This window comes from Mytilus galloprovincialis, chromosome 6 (assembly GCF_965363235.1).
Source record: "Mytilus galloprovincialis chromosome 6, xbMytGall1.hap1.1, whole genome shotgun sequence".
NCBI lineage: Eukaryota > Metazoa > Mollusca > Bivalvia > Mytilida > Mytilidae > Mytilus > Mytilus galloprovincialis.
Genome location: NC_134843.1, coordinates 39,727,077 through 39,745,806, shown reverse-complemented (window position 1 = coordinate 39,745,806; position 18,730 = coordinate 39,727,077). Strand labels below are relative to the sequence as shown.

The following is an 18,730-nucleotide window of genomic DNA, read 5'->3' as shown; positions in this document are numbered from 1 at the left end:
TGTGTATTGATATTAAAAACTAATGTTAAGATTGAATCAAAACGTTTTTTCTCTGAAGCATGTTTGAAAAGCCAATAATTGAAATTGAAGGCTTGTTCCTGAAGCAATGTACGAATTTATAGTTATCATTTGAATTAATTTTTTTAGATGTGCTAAATACCCAAGTGTACCTCAAGGATGTGTTTTAGTTACCGATCCATCAGACAGCTGCTGTCGCGTACCAAGTTGCAGTCCTCAGACACCACAACCAGGACAAACACCTTCACTTGGCCCAGGAATGACACCAAATCCCAACCCAACACTGGTACCACCAATGATACCTACCGTACCTGCTGTTATTATTGGTGTGGGTGTGACACCAACACCACGCCCAGGAATGCCAACCCCTGCTACAAACAGTCCACCAATTCCAGTCTGTATGTACAAGGGAGTGACTTACACTCAAGGACAGAAATTTGATGACGGATGCGATCTTCATTGTGAATGTTTTGATGCCGTCAACGGAAGATATAAATGTACAAAACGGTATGTAATATATATTGTTAGCCGTTATAAAATTTGTAGAATATTTTAAAATTTTATATATAAACAATGATAAAGACACATACAAATGTTTTTTTTTTATTTTTCAAATTTTCTTGCTACATCTGAAGTACAATTGAAAAATCTTTTCAATGTGTTATTTAGTGACAACCAAATTTGAGATTTCTAACTTTGGACTGACTGATTAACATTGGGAATGTGGAACTAGTTTTGTGAGAACTTAATTATGCTGTTTTGTCTTCATAATATACATTAACTTATACATCCAAAAGTTGAAATAATAATGTTAACTATGATAACAAGATAATTGTAAAAACTTATTCCTATTTTTTTGAAATTTTGAAATTTTTGCTAATATAGTTATCTCCCCTGAACACAATTTGTCACATGACTATTTTATTTTTCAGTTGTCAGACCTATGTCAATCTACCTGCTAACTGCAGACTATCTGTTGATCCAAATGATGCCTGCTGTAAGATTGCCACCTGTGCACCAACACCTGCACCAAACATGACACCTAATCCTATGAATACACTGGTTCCAAACCCAGGAAATACTGGTGGCCCAACTATTGCACCAAATCTTAAGACTACTCTTGTACCAAACCCCTACACCGGAGTACCAACTTTAGCACCACAACCTAAAAGTAAGTCCTCATTTAGTAATTATTCATTTTAAGTTTTTTCATTTTCGTACTCATTTACTTTTAAATGTAATGGCATATCATACAATATTTCGTCCTGAATATAATTGAAACATGTTTTGTAGGATCTCAACACCCTTCTATACCTCTAGCCAAAAATGTGTTCAGTATATACAAATGTTTATATTTAATTTGTCTTTGAGTTATAAATGCTTTGCTAAACCAGTTCCAATGCATGTATTAAAAGGACAAATATTTTACAATCTGTCTTTTTTGTAGATGTCTGTGTAATGAAAGGTCGTCAGTATACTCAAGGTCAGACTTGGTATGATGGCTGTGACAAGATATGTGTCTGTGAAGACGGTCAAACTGGATTCTATAGATGTAGCGACAGGTAATATTAATTTTACAGCAAGAACCAGTCATCTGTGCATCAATTTTCTTGAAAATCAATTTTTCTATTCTGAAAAAAAAAGAAAAAACTATTTGCTGTTGAATTCAAAGTTGTTGAAATAAGAAAAATTCTTCTGGTAACTTTATCTGAGATTTACCTGATGTCAGCTTATCAATTTGGTTTCAATAGTTGTCAATTTTTTTTTAATGTTTTATACATGATCGGTAACCTAGAAGTTAATGGGAAAAGGATTACAATACATCTGTATAAAAATAAGTAGAAAAAAGTAGAAAAAAGTTTTGAGAATTTGGATAAGACTCAAAATTGCTGAAAAAATTGTATTCCTGAAAAGGATAATCTGTTTTATTTATATGTTAATGCTTATTTTACCTCCTACCTGGGTTTTTTTTCTTCAATTGTTTAAAAAAAAATTTTGATAAAAGGTATATATATTTTTTTTTATCAGATGTCGATCATACAAGAATGTTCCTCCTACCTGTACCATGGTACCAGATCCAAAAGACCCACAATGTTGTCAACTTCCTCAATGTATCCCAGGAGTCAACGGTTACCCAACCCCCGTACCACAAGTCACACCACGTCCAGGAATGACTCAAGCACCACAGCTTGTGACAGGACAGCCATTAGGTAGTGTAACGGGATTTGCACCAAGCCCTACACCAACACCTATGATTACTCTAGCACCTATTCCAGGCCAGCCAACACCATCCAGACAACCCACACCAGCTCCTAAAAGTAGGTTATAGTTTACACCAGCATTTATTAAAGTGTGCAGTAACGTTCTTGCCTATAATCACTTCAGTTCATTTTTAATTAGAAAAATTTAAGCATTTTTTTTATATTGAGGTTAATTCTGTTAATTCAGAAATTATTGTGGAATTTATTATTACAATCTTTGAAAATTAATTATTTTGATTTCAGATAAATCAAAAATTGAAATTGTCTAGTCATCATTATAAATATCTAAACTGATTAAATAACCTGAATGTTTTTCCATGAACATTGTAATTGTTAAAGTCATTATGATAATTAATAAGTAAAATGATTATATTTTAGTGGTATGTGTATACAAGGGTAAAGCTTATGGACAAGGTCAGAGATGGCAGGATGGATGTGACTACAACTGTGAATGTACTGATGGTATGACAGGACATTATGAATGTACTGAAAGGTAATAAAATTAAGTCACTAATGTCTACTGTGGATTCATTTATTTTCATGGGTACATATTTTTGATATTGATAAAAACTTGTATTTTTGTTGTTTTGTCAAAGTCTAAAAAAGAAGATGTGGTATGATTGCCAATGAGACAACTATCCACAAAAGACCAAAATGACACAGACATTAACAACTAAAGGTCACCGTACATCCTTCAACAATGAGCAAAGCCCATACCGCATAGTCAGAAAGATAAGACAATGTAAAACAATTCAAACGAGAAAACTAACGGCCTTATTTATATAAAAAAATGAACGAAAAAAAAATATGTAACACATTAACAAACAACAAACGACAACCACTGAATTACAGGCTCCTGACTTGGGACAGGCACATACATAAATAATGTGGCGGGGTTAAACATGTTAGCGGGATCCCAACCCTCCCCCTAACCTGGGACAGTGGTATAACAGTACAACATAAGAACGAACTATAAAAATCAGTTGAAAAAGGCTTCACTCATCAGATGGACAAAAATACAAGTGGACGTGGATACTACCATATAATTACTGTGCCATTCATTGAACACTCAAATTCTTGATTCACCTGTACACATGAAATTCACAAAAAAATCAGTATCCAAAGAATAATAATGATTCCACTGTATTATTAGACTCAATTAGACTGTTCAATGACAAAATAATTTTAATGCAATAGAAATATTTTGTGTATAGTCTAACTTTATCAAATATGCAGAAAATTGATAATAATAAAGCACTTTTAAAGAAAAAATATATTGAAGGTTATCATATGCAAGTAAAAATGAGATGTGTAGTGTATGTGATTAAAAGAGCAACCCAGTCAAACAAAAATCTAGATTCTCAGTGGAATGGTTAAAAAGTTTTGGAAATTTTGTAGCAATTTGTTTTTCTGACAAATTATTGAGTTTGTTTAAATACGGACCAAAAAGAGACAATTATCTACCAGTGACAAAATGACTTAGATGTTAGCAACTATAGGCCTCCAACTGACCTTCATTAATGAACAAAAACATAAATTATAAATATTTCTGGAATCCTGCATACAAATGAAGAAACATGTACCAATATCATAATTGCGAATTTTTATTTTTGCAATATCTATTCAGTCGCCATTTTTGCAATGGTGAGTAATAAAATCATTGAAAAACTTGTAAAATTTGCAATAGAAAGAGATTGATACTTGTGTAATTTACTTTTTCGTTAGACGTCCATGTACTTATACTGGGTACTAAAAACATTGAAAAGAATTGTGAGTTTTAAGAGATTAAAATGTGTGTGGGTTTCCTATTCTTTTAGATGCCCATCTTATCCAGCTATTCCTCCATATTGTACCCTGGAGACCGATCCTAAAGATTTCTGTTGTCAGAGACCAGTTTGTAACTATGATAAACCAGTAATCATACCAACACCAGGACCAAACAAACCAGTCACATTAGCTCCTAAACCAGGACAACCCACATTGGTACCTACACCAGGACAGCCTGGTACCCAGACAACACAAGCACCTGTTCTAGGTAAGATAAAATTTATACACCTATTATGTGCATAGGGATGGGTATATTAAGATAGTGTACAACAGCATCAAAATTAAATATAGATTAATATTAACTAATTGATAAAAATTATATTTTGACAAAAATTTCTGTCATCAGTATGAACTGACCATTACTGAAGTTCAAACATTTATGCGAAGAAGACATGGTTTGGTTATAAAAAAAAACATTCTGTTAACTTAAAACTTAATTACAATACATCAAACCCTAGTGTTTGTTTTTAACCTAAATAAGTTGAATTCATTTCACAAAATTTGGTATCATGTCACATTTGAAGCTAAAGGTGGCACCAAACAAACACCTTGATTAAAATTAATTAATTTTTGGCTTGTTTGATTTTCATAAAATTTTGACAAATATTTACTTTGACCCTTTAACAAAAATATAAAAATTTCAAAAAACTTGAACCATACTTTATCAGATAAATTTCATTGGACATGTAGCAGTTTGACAAAGACCAATTTTGATCATTCAGAAGCTTAATATTTCCTTTACATTATAGAACATGATAAAACTTTCAGCTGATTTTTACAGACTGAGTTATTTCCCTATAGTGTTTTGGACAGAACTCCATTCAAAAATAAAAGTATTTTGCAAAACAGTTTACTTATTATATCTTTATTACAGCATTCTGTATATACCAAGGTGTAGCATATAAACAAGGTCAGAGCTGGCAAGTCGGTTGTGACAAGAATTGTAGATGTGATGATGCTTCCAGAAATATTTACAACTGCATGGATAGGTATGGATCTCTGCTTGTCTGAATTTGTACAAATGTAATGTGTAACAATTTTTGTTTTTATTTTATATTGAAAGAAACCTTATCACTGGTTTTTTTTGGCCCTTACATAATTTAGTAATTTTATTAAAAATGTTGATGCAAAAAATGACGTCATTTGGGTCAAATATTGTAGAATCCCTTACAAGTTTCATTGACTACAACAGGGGTGTAAAAAGACCTTGTTTATTGAGGGTCAAGTCTCACAGAGTCAGTCAAAATAAAAAAAAAAATATGATAAATAGGTCATTGTAGACTGCATGAATTACTTTTTTTACCCAGTCTTTTAACTTATGGGTTTTGATTCATCCTTTTTTTATAAAAATAATGAGACATGGTATGATTATCAATAAGACAACTATCCATCAAATTTCAAATGAAGTTGATATAAGTAATAGGCTGTTTCATGATTGAAGTTAATTCTTCAAGCTAATATTAAAATATTATTTCAATATTTTAGATGCCCAAGTTACCAGTTACAACCAGGATGTAGTTACGTAACAGACCCAGCAGATCCATGTTGTCAAGTACCCAGATGTCTCTCTACTCCTACACCTAAACCATATCTTACTCCAGGACCAGGACAACCAGGACAACCCACACCACAACCAGGACAACCAACATTACAACCAGGACTTAACCCCACCGTTGGACCTAACTTCACACCTACTGTCACACCCTACCCACAACCTCTGGGTGTTACAGGGTCTGTCATTGGAAAACCACAAGTACCAAGTCTCCGAGGTAAGATTGCTGATCTCTGGTTAGTGGTTATGTTTTACAAAAAACAGGGGTCTCTCTCATGAAACTTTACTCAATACCCAGGGTACAAGATTTGTGCTGGAATACAAAATCCAGTATTTTGATTGGTTGATTTCTGAGTCTAAGTACTTCAATTGTGCTCAAAAGTTTTACCTCACAGGACCAGATTTTGACAAGTTTTGATTATTTGGGATCCATTTATCCAACTTTATGATTATTTAAAATTCAGCAATTATTCTATACATGTTTTATTGCAATAGTTGGATAATCAACACAAATAAAAGTTTAAATTATTGCGATATTAGAAAATGGTGCATCCAAATAAGGCAATCAAATTTTATTTTTTTAATTTAATTATCAATTTTTGCAATAATAAAGACATAACAAAGACTTCTGAATTTGCAGAATATGAAAAGTAGACACAATTCATGACTGAATTTTGTAATTTTCTGTACTAATTAAAACCTTTACTCTGAATCAGTATGACAGCAGATCATCAGTTTTTTGTTTGCTTACAGCTGAACTTTCATGTCTTGCTTTTGATATCCTGAATTGTTTCACTTGAATGATGATATTTTTACAGGAACATGTGAATACATGGGTAAACAATATACCACAGGCCAGAAATGGGACGATGGTTGTAGATACCACTGTGTATGTACTGATGGAATGAGTGGTCAGTACAAATGTGACGAAAGGTGAGTTCTCTTCTTGAAAACCACTGAACCATGTTAGGACTATTCCATTAAAAGGTATGTGGGAGGGTAGGAAGGGAAGTTTGATTATTGATTGTGGGTTGACATGGGTCTTTTTTCAGTATGTTTATAAACATGCAAAATTTTCTAAAAAATGGTTCTTGGTTGCAGGGATATTTTGAAGGTCCCTTCTTAACCTCCCACATACATTTTAAGGGAAAAACCCTTAGATATAGTAAACTGAGCAGGACAAAAATGTTCCTATTGCCATTATCTATTAAATTAGCTAGTAAATCCATCAAATGTTTTAGTCAAATGATATTGGATGTATGGCCTTAGTTGAGATTGTCCATTCGTTTTTGATGCGTTTTGTTATTTGATTTTGCCATGTGATTATGGACTTTCCGAATTGATTTTCCTCTAAGTTCAGTATTTTTGTGATTTTACTTTTTGCTAGTTTAAGGATTTTTGTCTTTTATGTGTGTAAAGAATTAAGTTGAAAGTCTTTAGAATTTCGTATTGATGGCTCTCTTCAGGTACACAAAATTCCTCCATCAGTTAAAACTGGATGCCACAATGTAACCAAGAGTGATGAAAGTGGCATTAAACACCAATATTTATAATCCATCTGATTTTAGTATCAAAAGTCAACAACAGCAGCATTTCAACACACATGAATTAAATCTGTCAGAATCAGTCATAAATGTATTGTTTTCATTGTTTTATTTCAGATGCCCAAGATACCCACAGATCCCATCATACTGTGTTTTGGTACAGGATAAGAACGATCAGTGTTGTAAAGTTCCATCATGCAGTATCTTAGCACCAACACCAAATCCACCATTCAGCCCATCACCAAAACCAGGACAGCCCACTTTAGTACCAGGCATGGGAACCACATTGTCACCAATTATGACTCCACCAACACAAGCTCCACAACCTGTTGTTAAAGGTGAGTTGTAATGTCTCCTGAAAGATGTTGTTATCTGTTGAGAAATGATTAAAAGATGTATTTGTTTTCAAAGCCAATTAAGCTACATGCTTTGTATTCGTATAAAAATTAATAGTTTTTGCTAATGATAAAAAAGATCCTTGAATAATATATATAACATTGCTATGAAGTCCTGACAGTAAATTAATAAATGTTTTTTTCATCTTATCCAGGACTGTTTAAAATATTTTAGGTTTGAATATATTGATCTCGGAATTTTTATGAATTGTCCCATTTGGTCCTTTTTTGGGACATTTTATCAAAAGTCAAGTCGTTTGGGAATGAAATGAATACTTATTTTATCTTTGCTTTGAAGGTGTCATTTAACAGGAACCTAGGGATCAATTGTATTTTTTGTCTTTTAGATGTTTGTATCATGAGTGGAAAAGCTTACACTCAAGGACAGAAATGGGACGATGGATGTGACAGACTTTGTGTTTGTGACGATGGTAAAACTGGACATTACTCATGTAAACAAAGGTCAGTTTGGACTTTATTTACATTTATTATAAAATTGAGAATGGAAATCGGGAATGTGTCAAAGAGACAATGTTTATTTTTTTAACTTTTTTATTAATAAATATTTTCATTAAAAAAATTTATTGGTTATTTATTACCAGTATTCATTTAGGTTTTTTTTTTAATAGTAAGACATAGAATAAAAGTCTTCTGAAATCATTATAAATAGCAATTGTTCTGAAAGTCTACATCATTTAAAAATAGAGAAAGAAAAAAGAAAAAAAAATGGTTAATATTTCACAGGTTTAAACTTTTTTAACAAGAATAACTTGCTTAATTGGTTTTATTTAATTCCTTGTTTAGATGTCCAACCTACACAAACATCTCACCAACATGTATAATGGTAGCTGATCCATCAGACCCTGTCTGCTGCAAGATCCCACAATGCACCAATCCAAACAATTCCACCATTCCACCTGGAGTATTTGGACAAGTCACTGGACTCAACCCAACACCAATTCCAAACTTGCAACCAACACCAGGAGGAATGAACACACCAGTGCCGCAGCCAAACCTTAACCCCACACCATACCCAGGAGGCACCTATGCACCAGGCATGATTCCATCACAGATTCCAACACTTGTACCAAATCCAAATTTGACACCAAACCCTAATCCAACTCCAATGCCACAACCAAGTAAGTTTGTATTTGAAAACTGCGCTCATTATTTACATATCAAACAACTTGGAACTTTGTTATTGCATCATTGAAAATTTCACAAAATATCAATAAACTTATCATAGATACCAGGATTAAAGTTTTGTATTTGCTTAAAAAGGCCCAATAAAGTACAAAGTTGGAGAACATTGAGGACAACAAATTCCTATCATTATACTGTCAAGATGGTTTATTTGTTGATTTTAGTTTTTGGTCCTAGTGAAAACGTAACATATACATGGTTGGTTTTTTAATTTGTTTTTTGTAAAAAACAACTCAAAATAAAAAAATTAAAAAAGTCATTTTAGTGTGTGTTAAAATTCCTAATTTTGATTTACTAACATGACTAAGGAATCAATCAAAAAATATAGTCCATGAATGATTTAGTTTCATTATGAGCTAAATGTGTTTTTTTTTAAATTTGTTTACAGAAGTGTGCGTCTACAATGGCCAACAATATACCCAGGGACAAAGATGGAGAGACGGTTGTAAATATAACTGTGTATGTGAAAATGGCATGACTGGAAAATACACATGTACTGATATGTAAGTACAATTACAAAGATGTCTTATTAATTTTGATTAAGTTTGATTTTATGTTGGGTGATATAACTGGAAAAATTTAGACTTTCAAAATTTTTTGGGGTAAAGATTTCATGCAATCAAAATCCTTATTTGAAAGTTAGTAAGACTTCATCACTACTTTTGACAAATACAAAACATAGTGCATTAATAGGCACACATTCTACACATCTTATCCATGAACATTTCAGCAAACTGTATCAATGAACATAAACTCAGATATTCTCAGACAAAAGTTTTCAAGAAAATTACTTAAATTTTGCATTGTGCATTTATCTAGTATCTGTTGTAAAAATATTGATTGTGAAAGCAAGATTTTAAATTGGAGTTATCTTTCTTTGTTCATAAAAAAAATAATGGATTAACTTGTTCCAGTGGGATCAGAATGAAAGTAAGAGTTAAGATTTAATCCTGACATCTGTTTTCTATCTAAATGATTCTGTTCATCAACTGTTTTACATGAGCAGTTTATTTACTTCGCTACACAGTTGCCAGATAAACTCTATTTGTGACAGTAAAATCTATGTTTTACGATGGTCAAGCTTAAAATGCAGTACAGTTATCTCTGAAATTTCATTGAAATTTGATAAAGAAAATTGGAAAGAACATATGTTCTGAACAATGGAACATAAAAAATATGCCTGTTTTCAATTTATGATTTAATATTTTCAGATGTGCAAGATACCCACCACTACCAGCCAACTGTAGAATGGTTTATGATGCTTCCAATCCATGTTGTAAGAAACCTGATTGCTCCAACCCAACACCAAATCCTCTGACACCATCACCAGGACCTAATGCTACTCCTAATCCACTACCAACATTGGCTCCAAAACTTGGTAATATAAATATCAGAATTTGACTTAGTGCATAAATAATTTGTTTGATAAGAAAAGGTGTTATGATTGCTAATGAGGCAACTCTCCACCAGAGACCAAATGATGCAGAATTTAGAAACTATAGGGCATGGTAGTGCATTCAACAATGAGCAAAGCCACTACTGCATAGCAATCTATGAAAGGCCCAAAAATGACATATGAATAAGCTCATTGGTGTAAACTCCCCAGGTGTAAAAGGGTGCCATTGATTGTTTTCTCTAAAAAAAATCTTCTAAAGCCTGCCGAGAACAAGGTCAAAGCTCTTTCTTTACCCTCTTTAAACATGTAGCTGCTTGTCCAGTTAAAAAAAAAGACAAATTCAAGGCATTGTTAATGTCGGCAAATAAGCTAGTGAAGATTTTTGTTTTATAATGTTTGAATTTTTTATTTAAGATTTTTTTGGCCATAAGTTATTAAATGATACAATATCATAGATAATTAAATATGAAATGGGTTCTGCAAAAGATATTCTGCCATTACTCATGAAAAGATTGTCTCCCCTGTCATCATTAAATCAAAAAGCAATGGAAAAAAACTTGATAATAAATTGTCTCTCATGTTATTTATTCAGATTGTGTATAGACACAGGAATAATATTAATGTATACCTATGATTTCAGAGTTCTGTATTTACAATGGTATACCCTACAGGCAGGGACAGAGTTGGCAGGATGGCTGTAGTAAGGTCTGTAGATGTGAAGATGCTGCTGCTAAACAAGTCACATGTAATGACAGGTAGGATCAAGATTCTTTATTGTCAAGGGGGATAATTCTTGGGTTTTATGTAGTCCTGTATGGTCAAGCAAGGCAAATAATTCAAAGTTTGAAAAGAATACATTTTATTTTCATTTCTGTCAAATACTATAAAGTTTTTTTATGTTGAGCTGATCATTTGACACTGTGCGTGATGTATTAGGTTAACAGAGATAGTCCCTTCTGTAATAATGACAAAAATAGGAAAAGTTCGTGATTTTAACATTTTTATGACAAATATTTTAGGAAAAATTTGAGAGAAAAAATGTGAATAAATTTATCAGAGGCATTCAATGATGTCCAATTAGAATTTAATCCTTAAGGACAAAACATTAAGGTAGACTGTCTAAGACCCTGTACTTTTCCTTTTTTCAGATGTTCAACATACCCACAACTTCAACCCGGATGTACATACATCACTGACCCAAGTGACCCCTGTTGTCAAGTACCTAGATGTGTACCAACCACCAATACTTCTGTTGTTGTCACTGGACCAAAGGGTACCATTGATGGATCTAATATTGTTAAACCAAATCAACCAAACACAGGAATTACTGGTAGATCTAGTAAGTTATTGGGATTTAAATTTGGGTCAATATGCACAATTCATTTCAGGTAAGAAATGATGTTTGCCATTTGTTCTATTCCTCTGTGCATTTCAGAAACATGGATATTTAGGATGGCTCATTTCGAAGCTGAGACATTTTCATGTGTTTAATTGTCACAATACGAAAAGGAGATATTATTACATATTTAAGATTAAAAAAACAAATATCTTGATTTCAGCAGTAACTCTTTTCTAAATGGTGGCTGAACAAACCAATACTACCCCTGACAGTCTATGTCAAAATATTTTATAGATACTAGCCAAAAACTAATTTTAAGAAAATACTTCTACTAGGTGTATGACAGAATTTTCACTAGTCATCACCATTTTTTACTAGACACAGGCTAAAACTTTGATAATTCCAGTATTGGAAGTTTACTATTGAGGACCTATAAGTATATAAATTCTGATGTAAATATATTTTGTATGAAAAGATTATTATTCTGTTATTTCAGACGTATGTTTGTATAATGGTAAGATCTATACCCAGGGTCAACAATGGGACGATGGATGTTCCTACCACTGTGTGTGTCTCGATGCTTCAACAGGACATTATCAATGTACAGACAGGTCAGTGTATAATCTTTAACTTAGTCTTAAGATACATTATCTAAGAGATTTATTCAGGTCGAATTCTGGATGTATGAATATGATCATGATTTATTGTTTTTGTTTTTAATTATTTTATTTTTCACTCAAATAAGCTAAATCATAATTATTATAGTAATAAACCAATTTTCCAGACATTTGGCCATTGCCATTGGCTTTCTTCAGTTTCTGTATTTTTCTTCTCAACTACATGGTAGACATTTTTACTTTCACAATCATTTTAGATGTTATAGATGGAATGTCATTAACAATATCTTTAAGACATCTATTGTTTAAGGATGCCAGAGGAGTAGAAATTCAGGATTTATTTCACATGTGAAACTAATGTCTTTTGTTAATGAAGTGTCCTTCCATGTGTCTTTCAATCACAAATTATCTCATATGAGTTAATGCTGTGGATAGGTATGAAGACCTTTTCTGTAATCTAACTTTAAAACCCCTTTCGACTCGACTTGTTTGAGATTGGATATCTTGATGTTGTAGTGGGTCTCATTGGGGTCTAAGCGTGGCGCGGGATTGACAATTTTTCGTAGGGGTGACACGGGAAAGTCAAATTATTGTGCCGTGAAATTGGGAATTAAGGTCTAGCAGGACACGGGTAATTACAAAAAAATGAGAATTGCTTAGGTACATAGTATAAGCGGGATACGTGAATCTGACAAAACAGTAAGCGGGATCCAGGATCAGAACCCCCCAATGAGACCCCCATTGTAAACATAGATTTAATGTTTTCTTTTCAGATGTTTCAAGGTACCCAAGCTTCCACCATACTGTACTATGATCAGTGATCCAAAAGATCAGTGTTGTCAACTTCCTTACTGCCAGAACCCACAACCAACACCTAATCCAAACATGCAACCCACACCAGGAGTTACACTTGTACCAAACCCTAACAATGTACCAACCATAGCACCTAAACCAAAGAGTAAGTTTTACTTTCAGATGGAAAGATTTAGATTGGTTGCACTAGTTTTGTTTTTTTAATAAAAAAAACATGAAAAAATAAATTTTGTGCTTATATTTCATATCACTCTCTAAATTTTTCTACATTTCACTTTGGAATTGGAATTGTAGGTTAGCTTTTTGTTGTTTTTTCAATTGCTGCTGTCATATGTACCTTAGAATTGTTATGAATTGGAATTTATTTTCTGACTGATTTTATCTTCTCCATGCAATTGCCAAATAAATATATGAATAATTGGTCTATAAATAAGAAAATTTTCTAAGGGCCAGCTGAAGCCTTCCTCTGGGTGGGGGATTTTCCTCCCTTTGTTGAAGACCCATTGGCGCCCTATGGCTGTTTTCTGCTCTTTGGTTAAGTTGTTGTCTCTTTGACACATTTCCTATTTCAATTCTCAGTTCATGATACTTTTATGCATTTATAACTTTTGTAGATGTATGTGTGTACAAAGGAAACATGTACCAAGAAAACCAAGTTTGGTATGATGGATGTAATGCTAAATGTAGATGTGAGAACTCTAACACAGGATACTACAGGTGTCAAGAAAGGTAGGGTTTATAACATATTCTATCAAGAGATTGCTGATATTAAAGGCTTTGCTCATTGTTGAAGGCAGTACAGTGACCTATATTTGTTAATTTCTGTTTCATTTGGTCTCTTATGAAAATCTGTCTCATTGTCAATCATACCACATCTTCTTTTTAATATCAGTAATTTTCATGAGATACTTCATTTGTACTTATAGATTATCGTTGATCATCTCAACGAGATTGATTTTCTCGCTTGAGCCAGTATGGCAAAAGCGAGAAAAGCAATTGAGTTGAGATGACCAATGATAATCTGTTTAACGCTATTTTACCTATGAAGACGTTGTCAATTTCATGTTAATTTCATTAGCAACGCCACGTGCCTACTTAGTTTCTAGCGATAATTTTCCATCTCAAACGAGTAGCATGGTATGAAAAAATTATCATAAAAAAAGATCAAAGGAAAAATGCACAAAATAGCGATAATTATAAGTTATAGAATGACTAATTGAAGAATTTGAATATAGACAAAATAAATAAGTGACTCACCAGCACATCAATTCATTTAATTAAAATATCAGTTTTGTTTTGTCAAAAGTAAAATATTTGTTAAATTTCAAATATTTAAAACACTTGGCAAGCGTCAATTTTGAAATTTGAAAATTTAACTGTCAAGAGTGGATTAATATATCACACTCTACACAGTAGTAGAAATATAGATTTCATAACTGTAACGAGTGTGTTACGATATTTCTTCTCTCGAGACAGTTAAATTTTAATATTTAAAGTGCAAGGCTTGCCGAGCTTTTTAAATAAGCAAAATTTTGCTGTTAGGAAATTTAGAAGAAATCCGAATAATTCGACATCATAATTTAATTTCGTCCAATCATTTGCTGATAACAGATATTTCACTAGTGATGCGAAATATTTTCGCACACTACTCAGAAAATGTGAAAATAGCACAAATAATTGAATATTTCAGATGTGCAAGATACACTGCTATTCCATCAAGCTGCGTATTGGTAGCTGATCCTGCAGATCCAACATGTTGTAAGGTTCCAGAATGTCCTGTCGTACCAACCGGTGGACCTACACCAACACCAGGATTTATTCCAACCCCAATGACTCCTCAACCTGGTGTTCTTACAGGTCTTGCTCCAGTCATAACACCAACTCCAGGTATCACTCTTAGACCTCCTCAACTTGATGGAAGGACCACCTTAGCTCCTCAACCCAAAACAGGTATACTAAAAATCAAATTGGATTGATGAAATTTTTAGTTTGACGATTGTCAACGCAGTATTTATTTGAGAGTGTGTTCTACTGTGGAAACAAGAAATCAAAAATGCATATAAATACAACTTTTCCTCAATCCAAGAATTTATGTACCTTTAAAAATATTTGAATCCAGGGTATTCATTCAAAATTGAGTCTCATGAAATTTTTTATAAGTAATCTTAAAAATGAAATGTGAAATTTTTTGAAAGATGTTGAAATCAGGTTTATTTTCAGATTTTCACCGTTTTCTGTATGATTTTTTATAATGTACAAATACTTTATTCAACATTTTTATAATACCAATTACTTTGTGTTTATACAGGATGTTCCTACAAAGGAGTTGTTTACCAGAAAGGTGCCCAATGGGATGACGGATGTACATATGAATGTGAATGTTTGGATGATATGACTGGTCAATACAGATGTGTTGAAAAGTAGGTCACTGTTTCTCATTTGTAACCCTTAGTATTTGGCGGATATGACAAGACAATAAAGATATGTTGTACTCGAGCCTTATGTTTTTAATTTTGTAAAACATTTAATAATTTGTGCTAAACATGAGATTAATACATTTGTACTTGATTTATTTCAATGTATCCCATTTACATGTTTTCATTTTTTTTTAACAAATTTTTGTTTATGATTTTCTATAATGAGGACCTCAGAAAATATAAGTAAATGAATAACTGAGTAACCCTCTGAAATATTTTTGATTGTTTTTGTTACCTATTGAACATAATTGATTTCAACAGAATTTTATTACAGATATAATATTATGTATTCCATTATAGGTGTTCTAAGTTCCCCAACTTGGATAGCAGATGTGTTCTCATTCAAGATCCACAAGAACCATGTTGTCAGAAACCATATTGTGATTTCGTCAATCCAACACCATTCCCCAACGGTATCCCAACACCAAGACCAAATAATGCTCCCACTCCACGACCAGGACAGAACACAGTTGTTCCAACACCAATGCCCTCCCCCACCCCGGGTAAATGTGTGTACAAAGGTGTGTTCTACTCGCAAGGACAAACATGGAATGATGGATGTGACTACTCGTGTCAGTGTGATGACGCCATGAATAACCGATACTCTTGTCATCAAAGGTAATTAAATTTGTTAATCATGAAAATTGGCATCATCTTGTTGGCTGTTTTAGATTCTAAAGGACTGTGGGTAATTTCATTATTCCTTCCCACAAATTAGAATAATGTCATTGATTGGTTGAATTTCCTGAGGTTTTTTTTATGCCCCACCTACGATAGTTTTACAAAGGTGTGTTCTACTCCCAAGGACAAACATGGAATGATGGATGTGAGTACTTATGTCAGTGTGATGATGCCATGAATAACCGATACTCTTGTCATCAAAGGTAATTATGTTTGAGGGGGGATAGGACCTTTATCAGGACTCCGTGATTGGGTGTTTTTAAGCTCGGGATTTCTGGATTGAGCCTTTCGGGATCCGGGAATTCTTTTTCCTTGTTGTGATGATTTTCGGTTTCACAAGTGTGTATTTTCCAGTAAAATGCTTATATTATGACGTCGGCTATCTCATTCATAAAAAACATATGACGTGAGAGTAAGATCGGAACAGCCCAAACAATATATTCATATTTTACCACGGGTGTGCACTCAAAGCGTTTGAAGGACGTCATGTTAGAATTAACATTATGCTTCTTGTGAGGTAGAAATCTAGATATTTTTGAAAAGTTCAAATGCATTGTTGTTGAAGTCTGAATGAAAATATCAGAGAAAGATATATAATAAAAATATTGTAATTAATAGGTTTTTATGCAGAGTGTGGCAAAACTATGAAAATACATTTTTTTCTCTGAAAATACAAACATTGGTATTTGCAAATATAAATAATAAAATTAGATGCCTGTTTCATTATAATACGTTATTCCGATTGGCTACACGGCAATCTCACGTTGTTCCTTAATCAACTTCATTACACAATAAAATTTATCATTCCTGATGACACTAGGTCCCACAATAAAGTGCACAGGTAAATTAAATAAAAACTTGATAAAAAAATCGTGTTTTCATGATCCTAGCTAAAAAATGTAATTACCGGTATAAGTATTGAATGCTTCTTTTTGTAACTTCATAGGGTTGTAAAAGTTTTTAGAATGTGAAGCCCAGAGAAATGAATGTACTTCAGTCAATGCTTTTACACCCCAATGAAGTAACAAAAAGAAGCATTCAATTCTTAAATGAATTCACAGTATATTTAATTTATTGATGATTTTAGATGTAAAGCCTATAGCCAAGTACCAGCTGGATGTAAACTAAGCACAGATCCAAATGACCAGTGCTGCTTGGTCCCTAACTGTAACATCAACTTGTTCCCCAACACCCCCGGAACAGTTGTCGGAGGTACCACACCTAAAGGTTATACCCTCAATCCTCAATACAACACAGGTCCATCTGGAACTGGTCCACAATATGTCTATCCAACACCAATCCAACCAGGATCCTTTGTTGGTCAAGGTGGAACTGGAGGACAAAATCCATTGATGCCTAACTCAGGAAACAGCTTCACAGGAAGTGGCAATAGTACGTTTTATAAGAGTGAATTGAATAGTTACACAAACATTCAGAAATGAGAACAAACTCATAGCTAAATCAAACTGTGAACGAACAAGAAATGAATACATATTTATTACTGAGAGCATGATAAATTATCAGAATGAACATCAATTACATTTAAACAAACAATCATCTATTCATGAAGGGATCACTTAAAGGACGATAGTTCCTGGATTTTACATTGATTTTATGAGAGATGTTTGATATATGCCATGAGTCTTTTAAATAGGTCAAATTAAATTGTCTTTATATAATAAAAAAAAATAGTGCTTAATGTACAGGCCCTCCTCCTTCAATAGAAGCTTGTATGATCAAGTCAAGGCAATGTGAAAACTAAATAATTTGAAATGCTGTAAACATGGAAAATTTGCACAGGACATTTATTCGTATTTTCCAATCATGTGTATCATTTAAACATAATCTCATTACAGATTGTAGTAATCTATTATGCAAGTGTGAAATTAGCAATTATTGTTGAAATGCAAATTGAATCCTTGCAGGAAAGGTTTATGCCTCATAATTATGATAATATCGCTGTTTACATTTTTGATAACACTTTTACTTTATAAAAAAGTAGTACCTCCTGTTTCCGAATCTGTAATACTACTATGATATTTATTTTTTGAATTCTAGATATGTGTATATACAAGGGAGTTGCCTACCAACAAGGTGCAACTTGGGATGATGGTTGTTCATTACGATGTGAATGTTTTGATGCATCAAGAAGACAGTATAGATGTACTGACAGGTAAATACACTGATTAAATTGATTTTGTGGTATATAGCATTAAGTGCACAGAGTCATCAATTTGAATTCAGCTACTGTAAAGTTGTGATGTTTTTATAAGGATGAAAACTGTGATTTGATTGGTGCGACAAAAAATAAAGATTACATTTAAATTATAAATCTATGATGGCAATATTTGTATGCAGAAATTTTTGAAATCACAATCTAATTTTTGTACATTATTCAACAATCACCCAAGTAAATGCTTGAACAAATTTCTGAATTTACAGTTTCAATATGGCCACTTAGAAGGTTAGAGATTTGGACCACTTAGATTTAACATGATCAGTTAACCTTATTAGCATATGTTTCATGGTTAGAGTTAATTTATATTATGACTTGAGAAAAATCAAGATTGATACAATAATTTAATAACACTAAATTATTTGCTTATA

General features: G+C 32.8%; 1 protein-coding gene across 1 annotated transcript in view; it reads left to right on the top strand.

The window, feature by feature from the left end:
• LOC143079549 (uncharacterized) overlaps window positions 1-18,730 on the top strand; it is a 77,467-nt gene that overhangs the window by 38,598 nt on the left and 20,139 nt on the right. Inside the window, exons 35-58 of the mRNA XM_076254955.1 lie at window positions 148-525; window positions 951-1,189; window positions 1,466-1,580; window positions 2,047-2,336; window positions 2,658-2,772; window positions 4,097-4,314; window positions 4,981-5,095; window positions 5,592-5,875; window positions 6,477-6,591; window positions 7,320-7,540; window positions 7,945-8,059; window positions 8,402-8,736; window positions 9,189-9,303; window positions 10,012-10,178; window positions 10,837-10,951; window positions 11,345-11,535; window positions 12,032-12,146; window positions 12,926-13,110; window positions 13,580-13,694; window positions 14,656-14,915; window positions 15,274-15,385; window positions 15,743-16,060; window positions 17,211-17,515; window positions 18,182-18,296. Coding sequence (XP_076111070.1) covers window positions 148-525; window positions 951-1,189; window positions 1,466-1,580; window positions 2,047-2,336; window positions 2,658-2,772; window positions 4,097-4,314; window positions 4,981-5,095; window positions 5,592-5,875; window positions 6,477-6,591; window positions 7,320-7,540; window positions 7,945-8,059; window positions 8,402-8,736; window positions 9,189-9,303; window positions 10,012-10,178; window positions 10,837-10,951; window positions 11,345-11,535; window positions 12,032-12,146; window positions 12,926-13,110; window positions 13,580-13,694; window positions 14,656-14,915; window positions 15,274-15,385; window positions 15,743-16,060; window positions 17,211-17,515; window positions 18,182-18,296 — 4,653 coding nt within the window. The remainder of the gene's footprint in view (window positions 1-147; window positions 526-950; window positions 1,190-1,465; window positions 1,581-2,046; window positions 2,337-2,657; window positions 2,773-4,096; window positions 4,315-4,980; window positions 5,096-5,591; window positions 5,876-6,476; window positions 6,592-7,319; window positions 7,541-7,944; window positions 8,060-8,401; window positions 8,737-9,188; window positions 9,304-10,011; window positions 10,179-10,836; window positions 10,952-11,344; window positions 11,536-12,031; window positions 12,147-12,925; window positions 13,111-13,579; window positions 13,695-14,655; window positions 14,916-15,273; window positions 15,386-15,742; window positions 16,061-17,210; window positions 17,516-18,181; window positions 18,297-18,730) is intronic.